The 10,000-nt window shown below is 44.4% G+C and overlaps 1 protein-coding gene across 1 annotated transcript in view; it reads right to left on the bottom strand.

Annotated features, from left to right (window-relative positions):
• LOC143285962 (uncharacterized) overlaps nt 1-10,000 on the bottom strand; it is a 51,033-nt gene that overhangs the window by 4,072 nt on the left and 36,961 nt on the right. Inside the window, exons 8-9 of the mRNA XM_076593413.1 lie at nt 7,722-8,101; nt 6,382-6,536 (exon numbers count right to left, since the gene is read on the bottom strand). Coding sequence (XP_076449528.1) covers nt 6,382-6,536; nt 7,722-8,101 — 535 coding nt within the window. The remainder of the gene's footprint in view (nt 1-6,381; nt 6,537-7,721; nt 8,102-10,000) is intronic.

Below are 10,000 nucleotides of genomic sequence, written 5' to 3'. Positions count from 1 at the left end.
TGTGATAGACCTGCTGCAGTGAAAGGGCTGTGTCTGTGATTTTGAACTAGGTATGTATGTATGTATGTATGTATGTATTTATGTGCGAGCGTCCGTGCGTGTGTGCGTGCTTACGTATGTGCTTGCGCGCGCACGCGTGTGTGTTTGTGAATTTGTATTTGATTTGTCCTACCCTTTTAGTCACAACAGATTTCTCTGTGTGAAATTTAGGCTGCTCTCCCCAGGGACAGCGCGTCGCTACACTGACAGCTCCACCCGGTTTTTGTATTTTTTTTCTGCCTGCGATTTTATTTGTTTTCCTATCGAATGGATTTTTCTACAGAATTTTTCCAGGGACAACCCTCCCTTTTGTTACTGTTGGTTCTTTTACGTGCGCTAAATGCATGCTGCACACGGGACCTTGGTTTATCGTCTCATCCGAATGACTAGCGTCCAGACCACCACTCAAGGTCCAGTGCCGGGGGGGAAATACTGGCGACTCCGTGTGTATGTGTGTGTGTGTGTGTGTGTGTGTGTGTGTGTGTGTGTGTGTGTGTGTGTGTGTGTGTGTGTTTGCGCCCGCGCGTGTATAATTACATGTCTTTGCCGGCGAGTTTTTGTTTGTTTGTTTGTTGTTGTTGTTGTTTTTTTTAGCGAACATTCACATGATATGCATATAACATGATTTATTACATTTAATGAGTAAAATGGAATATTGCATGTCAAAGTGTCAAAGCAGCAATATCATTTTGTGTTATTCTGCATTGTATTGTACTACGTTTTGTCGCAAGCGTATTTGTTTTACTACTAAAGTGGATTTCGCCAAGAACGTCCCATGTGTTGGCGTCAGTTCTTCTGTCGCCGTGGTTCCTTCCTTTCCACTGCTGCAGTCAACATAATCGCCGTTTCTTCCACACCATCCAGATTAGACTACTGTAACTCTCTCGTAACCGTTCTCACTGACAACAAACTGAATGAACTTTAACGTATACAGAATCATACAGCACGACTCGTGCTCCGTTAACCCAAGCACGAGCGTGCAGCATCACTGCTCAGAGCACTTTACTGGCTGATTGTGAGAGCCAGAATCTAATACAATGTTGCTGGTCTCTGCTTTCGGTGTCTGTATCACAACAGTATGCCATCGTATGTTTCAGATCGTTTTCATCTGTACCATCCTTTTAGGGCGCTGTGTTCTTGACACCTCTCTGCTGACAGATCCTTGGTTCTCCCTTGAGGTCTTTGGTTAAAGAAAATCTCTGTCTTTGGCTCCACTGTCTGGAACTCCTACTTCTGTCCATCAGAAGAAAACCTCAGTATATCCAACTTTTTAATCGAATAGAATTCCAAGACGCAACTTTTATGTTCACCTCTCATGATGCGTACGGGTGAGTGTATCCTGTGTTGAAGTTTGTGTGCACGGGGAGGGGAGTGGCAGGTTTGAAATATTGTAGTTTGAGATGCCCATCATTAAGGAATTGTGATTTGTTGGGAGTGGTTTTAAATATTGTAGTTTGAGATGCCCATCATTAAGGAATTGTGATTTATTGGGAGTGGTTTTAAATATTGTGATAATGAATTTACTTATTGTGACATGATATACATCATTTAGGTATTGTGATGAATGATGTCTTTGCTGGGTGTTGTGTAGTGTGTGATGATTCTGTGTGTGTACGAACATAGATCAGTGTTTGAGTGTTTGGTTGGATGTCTGTGCAGGGTTATTCATATCATATTTTTGTTTTCGCGTTTAGATGCTTTTTTTTTACACGTTGATTTTTTACACTGTACAGCACAATTCAGCATGTTTTACATGGAAAGGCGCTGTATGAATTTTCTTCTTTTCCTTCTTCTTCTTGAAATTATTATTATTATTATCAACGTTTGCTAGGCGCGCGCTGTTCAATGGGCCTCAGATGATCGTCTCATCTAAATGACTAGCACCCAGACCACCACTGAATTTCTAGTCAAGGGACGGGCTAAGGGGGTGGTGGGGATGAACATCCTTGTCCGTATATAGCACTCGAACCTGTGCACATTCGCTTCCCATCAGGTGCTTTGCCTCTATGCCACCTCTCCACCATCATGGTATATTTCAGCTGATACGCACGTATGCATGCATGCAATCACACACAGACACACACACATATACATACATATATATATGTATGTATACACACACACACACTCACGCGCCCACGCACGCACATACACACACACACACACACACACAAGCAGTCCAAGACACTGGCAGAAAGAACTAAGGCAAATCAATCGTTCAGACTCAAAAAAGGTCAATGCATTTATTGATAATAATTTTGTTTTGCTTCATACCACACCGTACACTTCCTGATTACTGGTTACAATCAATGAAATCAAATTTTGGATATATACCTATCTGTGTTAAATCCTGATCATTAAGTCAGGGTCGGCACTCCTCAATCTGCTATCCACTGTCTCACTATGTGCATGGGGTTGAAGGGAATGAGACTGGGGTAAGGGTGGGGATAGAGAGATCTTTAGTTTGTTGCTTTGGAGTAGTCTTTCTTCGTAAGTTTCGCATGTGATTTTCAGTGAATTTTGTCATTGATATCTTTCTGGTTGGCAGTTATGTGTTCATGTGTTCTTCTGATGTAGCCCTACCCCCCACATCCCTCTTTTTTTCCCTTTCTGTTATACTCCAGGGCTTGGTGGAAAAAAGCATGTTTTGCTTATCTCATTACCCTGCTAAAATAAATTTTCGTTTCGTTTCGTTTCGTATCCACCTGAAAATAGTGGTGATTGTACATTGCATAGACCTGAAAACACACGCTTGATTGCATTCTCGTTTTGCACTTCCTGCTACATTGGGGAATTGCGACATTCCATACAGTCCAGAAATCCACACATGTTAGACCTGCACAGCAAAAGAACCACACAAAAATAACAACAAAAACACACACACAAAAAAAAAACCCCAATAACAAACAAATAACAAATACCGCATGACGGAGACTGCACTCAGTTCTGAATACTTCCAACATTTCCTCTTCAGCAAGGACATATGTGTATTTCTTAACGGTTTGAGCGATCGATAATATTATTTTCATCGTTATTGTAAAGAAATTGATAGATTCCCGACGAGGCAGCAAATAGGTTCTCCAGGACTCAGAAAGAGAGTGGAAAGAGAGTGTCCAATGATTTGGAAGCAGTGGAGTCTCCAGAAATTGGGGGCAGTAGATAGAGTTCCTAGATATTTGGCAGGCCTGTGGAGAGAATCTCCAGACATTTAGGGCGTAACAAAGAGAACACCTGGAAACTTGGGAGTAGCAAAGAGGGGTCTCCAGAGATTTGGAGTTAGCAGAGGGAGTCTCCAGACAGAGATTCGATAAGTATGAGAGTCTCCAGAGATTCGGCAGGTAGTAGAGAGACTCTCGACATGTTTGAGAGGCAGTGTACAGGGTCTCCAGAAATTTAGGAGACAGAATAGAGAGTCTCCAGAGATAGATATTTGGGAAACAGGGAAGAGAATCTCCACAGAGATTTAGGAAATAGCCTAGAGAGTTTCTAGATATTTGAGAAAGAGTTTAGGGAATCTCCAGAGATTTAGGAGGTAGCCAAGAGAGTTTCTAGATATTTGAGAAACAGTATAGGGAATCTCCAGAGATTTAGGAGGTAGCCAAGAGTTTCTAGATATTTGAGAAACAGTATAGGGAATCTCCAGAGATTTAGGAGGTAGCCAAGAGTTTCTAGATATTTGAGAAACAGTATAGGGAATCTCCAGAGATTTAGGAGGTAGGCAAGAGTTTCTAGATATTTGAGAAACAGTATAGGGAATCTCCAGAGATTTAGGAGGTAGCCAAGAGAGTTTCTAGATATTTCAGAAACAGTATAGGGAATCTCCAGAGATTTGGGAGATAGCCTAGAGAGTTTCTAGATATTTGAGAAACAGTATAGGGAATCTCCAGAGATTTAGGAGGTAGCCAAGAGAGTTTCTAGATATTTGAGAAACAGTATAGGGAATCTCCAGAGATTTAGGAGGCAGCCAAGAGAGTTTCTAGATATTTGGGAGACAGAGTCTCTAGAGATTTAGGGGGTTGGTGGGGTGGCGGGGCAACATAGAGAGCTTTCCGAGATCTTGCGGCAGCTGAGAGGACCTTCAGTGAATTGAAAGCAGCACAGAGTGTCTCCCCAGAGATTCGGGAGGTAGCAGAGACATTCTCTAGATGTCTAGGAGGAAGCAGAGAGAGTCTTCGGAGATTTGGGGACATCGCAGAGTCTCCAGAGAATTTGGAGTGAGCAGAGAGAGTCTCCAGACGACGCCTCCGGAAAATCGGGAAGACGTAGACAGAGTCTCTAGTAGATATTTAGGGGGCAGCTTAGAATTTCCAAGATTTTGGACAGCAGAGAGTGTCTCAAAAGATTTGGGTGACAGCATAGATCGTCTCCACAGATTTGGGGGGCAGCATAGATGGTCTCCACAGATTTTGGTGACAGCTCAGACAGTCTCCATAGATTTGGGGGGCAGCATAGACGGTCTCCACAGATCTTGGTGACAGCTCAGATAGTCTCTATAGATTTGGGGGGCAGCACAGAGAGTCTTCTGAGGCTGGTGGCAGCATGATGAGTCTCCAGAGATGGGGGTGTGTGTGGGGGGGGGGGAGGGGCAGTAAAGAGAGTCTTCCGAGATTTAGGGGGCAGCAAAGAGAGTGTCCAAAAGTTTTGGGGGGCAGCATAGATAGTCTCCAAAGATTGGAGGTGCAGAGGGCGGGGGAGGGGGGGGGGCAACAAAGGGACTATCCAGAGATTGGGAGGCGGGGAGGGGGAGGGGGGGGGCAGCAAAGATTCTCCAGATATTTGGGAAGCAGCACAGAGAGAGCAGGCAGAGCATCTGAAGGCAGCAGTGAATAGTCTCGAGTGATTTGTGAGGCAATAAGGAGAACCTCAAGGGACGTGTAGGCAGCAGCCTCCAGTGATTCGAGAGGCAGTAAAGAGAACCTTCAGAGACGACAGAACTGACGTGATACATGGATTGACGCAGGTTATTATGACATAGCGTTTTTATTTAATTATTCATAAAATTCAATGATACACATTTCACCTCTAGAGACGAAATAACTGACGTGATAAGTGGATTAAAAGAGATTTTTTAAATTGAAAATGTAGTTTTTTTTCTAATGCAGTGGCATACATTTAACACAAGATGAAAGATACTTTATAAAAACGTGAAAATGGAAAAACCGTATTATCATTTCATGACGAATGACATCAGTGTGTGTGTGTGTGTGTGTGTGTGTGTGTGTGTGTGTGTGTGTGTGTGTGTGTGAGAGAGAGAGAGAGAGAGAACTAACGAACGAACGAACGTACGATAGTTCAAACGAACGAACGAACTGTTTTATTCAATTAGACAGAGATAGAGAGAGACAGAAATACAGAGAGAAAGAGACAGAGATACAGGGCGAGAGAGAGACAGACAGACAGACAGACAGAGAGAGAGACAGAGACAGGGACAAGTGTGCACCGAGGACGTTTATATCAACAGGAAGCAGAAGAGACAGGCACTCAGAACGCAGACCGCAGCCAGCTGAAGGAAGGGGAGTGTGGAGGGTGCTTTACTGGGCACCGGGCACTCTGAAACAACAGTCAGGCTGTCATCATCATCATTATCGTCGTCGTCGTCATTGCTGTCATCATCATCCCAATTATATCAATAGTTGTCATCTCCATGATCATCATCATCGTCGTCGTCGTCGTCATCACCGTCATCATCATCACCGTCGTCATCGCCGTTATTATCTTTATAAATATAGTTGTAATTGCCATCATCATCATGGTTACAGTCGTCATCGCCCGTCGCTATCATTATCATCGTCGACGTCGTCGTCGATGTTATGCCATCATCATCATATCGTCGTCATCATGGTCATCATCATTATTATAATTTATTTTCTTTTTTGTCTAATCCATCAGTGCTTAGCACCACCACCAACAACAACAAAAGAATTTAAGTAACCAATCAGTCAACAATCTCTCTACCCCCACCAACAACAAAGAAACAAACAATTGAGCTAACTGCCCCATCCCGCACAGAACCAAATCTCTACAGTCAGACAGAATACAATTCTTGTTACTGAACTGATAATTTTCAGTCTGCATACATGACGATGTTTATGGAAGCCTGATACCAATGCAAGATTCTTGACATAAACACACGGAAACCAAGACATTCCAAATTTTGCTCGCAGAGTTATCAAAACCAAGCAGAACACAACACTTAATAAAAAATTTAAAAAATCACAGAAATGTGACACTGCAACTTATTGCTCTACTCCACCCAGTAATTTGTTACCAGGAAAGAGGCTGAAGACGAAGAAAAAAAGAATTTTTTTTTTTTTAAGCGACTGTTGCTGATGGCAACGGTACCGTGTTCCAGCAGTGGAAGGACAGTGGCCCGGAAGTGACACTGGTCACGGCGCAGTCCCTGTCCCACACTGTCCCCGTCAGTCTTCAGCACCAAGTGTTCGTCGTCCTCCGCCGTCAGTTTGGGCCACTCCGTGTCGCCGCCTTTGTTAGGATTGCTGGTCAACCCACACACAAAGCAGCAACGGTTCCTACCTTCAGACGGTGATTGTGTCAGAGAGCCGGTGAGAGAGAGAGAGAGAGAGAGAGAGAGAGAGAGAGAGAGAGAGAGAGAGAGAGGTGGGGGTGGGGTGGGGGACGGGGGGGGAGAGACAATAATTACCGATAACTGTCCTGCGCACGTGCTGCCAAGGTTGTTCTCACGTGAAAAATAGAAACAGGTGGCGGGGCCACTGTCAGACAAATGTCCACAAGTTCACATGAGTAAAACTGAAAGAACTGATCAATGAAATAGTGCTTTGATTAATCAGCTAACTGATATACCTGATACACCTGTACCTGATATACCTGTAGATCAATAAAAAAAACAAAAAGATAAATAAATAATTAAACCAATAAACAAATGAATAAACAAACCAATAAACAAATGAATAGATAAACCAATAAACAAATGAATAGATAAACAAATGACAAAATAGAAAAATAAGTAAAGAAAGAAAGTAATAGATAAATAAAGGAATATTACTTTGCAATATATGGGAAAGGAATATATCAGCTTTTTCTATATTTGTAACCGAACTAAGAGATTGATCAGAAATTTTGGGGATACACGCCCACGCCTTTTCTTCTGTGCTCGTGGGCTGCAACTCCCACGTTCACTCGTATGTACGACTGGGCTTTTATGTGTATGACCGTTCTTAACCCCGTCATGTAGGCACCCATATTCCGTTTCCGTGGATGTGTATGCCGGATGTGTTCTTGATTCGACAACCCGCCGAAAGCTGACACGGATTGCAGGATCTTTAACGTTCACATTTGTTCTTCTGCATGCGGATACACACACGGAGGGGTTTCAGTTGACCTAGGAGATCGGAGTAATCTCCACCTTTGACCCATCAGGTGCGTCAAAGCCGGGGAACGAACTCGGGAAACTCGGGCGACAACCCAAGGCTCTGACCATTCAGCCGACGTTCCCGTCTACGACTCTGTCTGTTTCTGCTTCAACCGTGAGAATGAAAGTTGTGAACATTTTCTGCATACAAAATGTTCGTATGCGTTCATGCTACCCCTGTCTGTCTGTCTGTATGTCTCTGTCTCTCTCTGTCTCTGTCTCTCTAGGTGCCCCCCCCAACCCCCCACCACACACACACACACACACACACACACACACACACACCACTCACCCAGTCTTAGCAAACCGTGTCCAGTAGCCCATCATCCTGCTGGCCAAATCCTCCTCCCCCTGTGTATAGTTGTAGTCCAGGGGCAAACCAAACACAGCCTCTATCTCATAGCCATGCATCACCCCCATCCATTCCGGCCAGGGGTTGTTGGACAGGCGGTGCTCAAAGGAGTACAGGTACACATCACGGCCACCTCCCATACTCGCGACTGCGGTGGCGAAGTCAATGGTGGGACAGCGGAATTGTCGGTCTCCGGCAATGTCGTCAGCGATGTCCCTGCGAGAAGGTCTTTGGGCGGGGATCACCCTGTCCACGTATTCATACGTCACAGCTTTGTCCACCGGTTCTCCCGCGCGCCTGTTCAGGTCATGCACGAGCTTCTGAACGAGTCGAAAAAGAAACCACATGAAGGTATATTTGAGTCATGGACGTCTTGGAGCTGTCAATATCATTTACGGAATCTAACGCAAATCTCTCTCTCTCTCTCTCTCTCTCTTTGTATGTATACATACATACATACATACATACACACATATAGGTATATCTATCTATCATCAGCCAGTCAGTGGTTTTGATTCTGGCGATATTTCAGAACACCTGATGTCCGAGTTGAGATATCATTGTCGGCAGTATATCAAACAGCAACAAGACCTGTGAAGTTCTGATTGATGAACCATCAAAACATGCTGCTAAAGACATGAAACCTCAAAGGAGGGAAAGGTGCACACATTATTGGGTATCAGTGGCAGGGCAATGTGGTTCACACATTATTGGGTATCAGTGGCAGGGCAATGTGGTTCACACATTATTGGGTATCAGTGGCAGGGCAATGTGGTTCACACATTGAGTATCTGTTGCAGGGCAATGTGGTGCACACATTGGGTATTTGTTGCAGGGCAATGTGGTTCACACATTGGGTATCTGTTGCAGGGCAATGTGGTGCACACATTGGGTATCTGTTGCAGGGCAATGTGGTGCACACATTGGGTATCTGTTGCAGGGCAATGTGGTGCACACATTGGGTATTTGTTGCAGGGCAATGCGGTGCACGCATTGGATATCTGTTGCAGGGCAATGTGGTTCACACACTGGGTATCTGTTGCAGGGCAATGTGGTGCACACATTGGGTATCTGTTGCAGGGCAATGTGGTGCACACACTGGGTATCTGTTGCAGGGCAATGTGGTGCACATACTGGGTATCTATTGCAGGGCAATGTGGTTCACACACTGGGTATCTATTGCAGGGCAATGTGGTGCACACATTGGGTATCTGTTGCAGGGCAATGTGGTGCACACACTGGGTATCTATTGCAGGGCAATGTGGTTCACACACTGGGTATCTATTGCAGGGCAATGTGGTGCACACATTGGGTATCTGTTGCAGAGCAATGTGGTGCACATATTGGGTATCTGTTGCAGGGCAATCTGGTGCACACATTGGATATCTGTTTCAGGGCAATGTGGTGCACACATTGGGTATCTGTGGGAGGGCAATGTGGTGCACACATTGGGTATCTGTTTCAGGGCAATGTGGCTCACACATTGGGTATCTGTTGCAGGGCAATGTGGTGCACACATTGGGTATCTGTTTCAGGGCAATGTGGTTCACACATTGGGTAACCGTTGCAGGGCAATGTGGTTCACACATTGGGTATCAGTGGCAGGGCAATGTGGTTCACACACTGAGTATCTGTGGCAGGGCAATGTGGTTCACACACTGAGTATCTGTTGCAGGGCAATGTGGTTCACACATTGGGTATCTGTTGCTGGGCATTGTGGTTCTCGTCCCAGCAGCAGTGGTGTTTAAGAATGGATGTCCATATTCTGATTTTATTCTTTTTTTTATCTAGTGTGTATATTTTACGCACAGTTCTGCCTTTACCTTCTAGCGTGTGTTTCCTTATGTAAAACGGGCAGTTTTGCACACACAAAATTCACATGCCCATATATTTGAATGGAAACCCCCCAGAAGACCTGCTGAACACACGGAACCGACAGAGAAATAAATCCGACAATGACATCTCAAACTCAAAACTGCCATCCACCAGTATAAGCTTATTGCTCCCATTTTTAATCTTTTATACGCACATACGCATTAACAACAACAACAACAAAAACAACAACCACAACAACAAACAACAAACACACACACACACACACACACACACACACACACACACACACACACACACACACACACACACACACTCACACACACACACACAGAGAGAGAGAGAGTAAAAATAAAGGGTAGTGTATTCATATCAGCATTACACAA

The sequence above is a fragment of the Babylonia areolata genome, chromosome 9, assembly GCF_041734735.1.
Source record: "Babylonia areolata isolate BAREFJ2019XMU chromosome 9, ASM4173473v1, whole genome shotgun sequence".
Taxonomy (NCBI): Eukaryota; Metazoa; Mollusca; class Gastropoda; order Neogastropoda; family Buccinidae; genus Babylonia; species Babylonia areolata.
The sequence above is the reverse complement of the archived record's forward strand: the minus strand, read 5'-3'. Positions and strand labels throughout refer to the sequence as shown.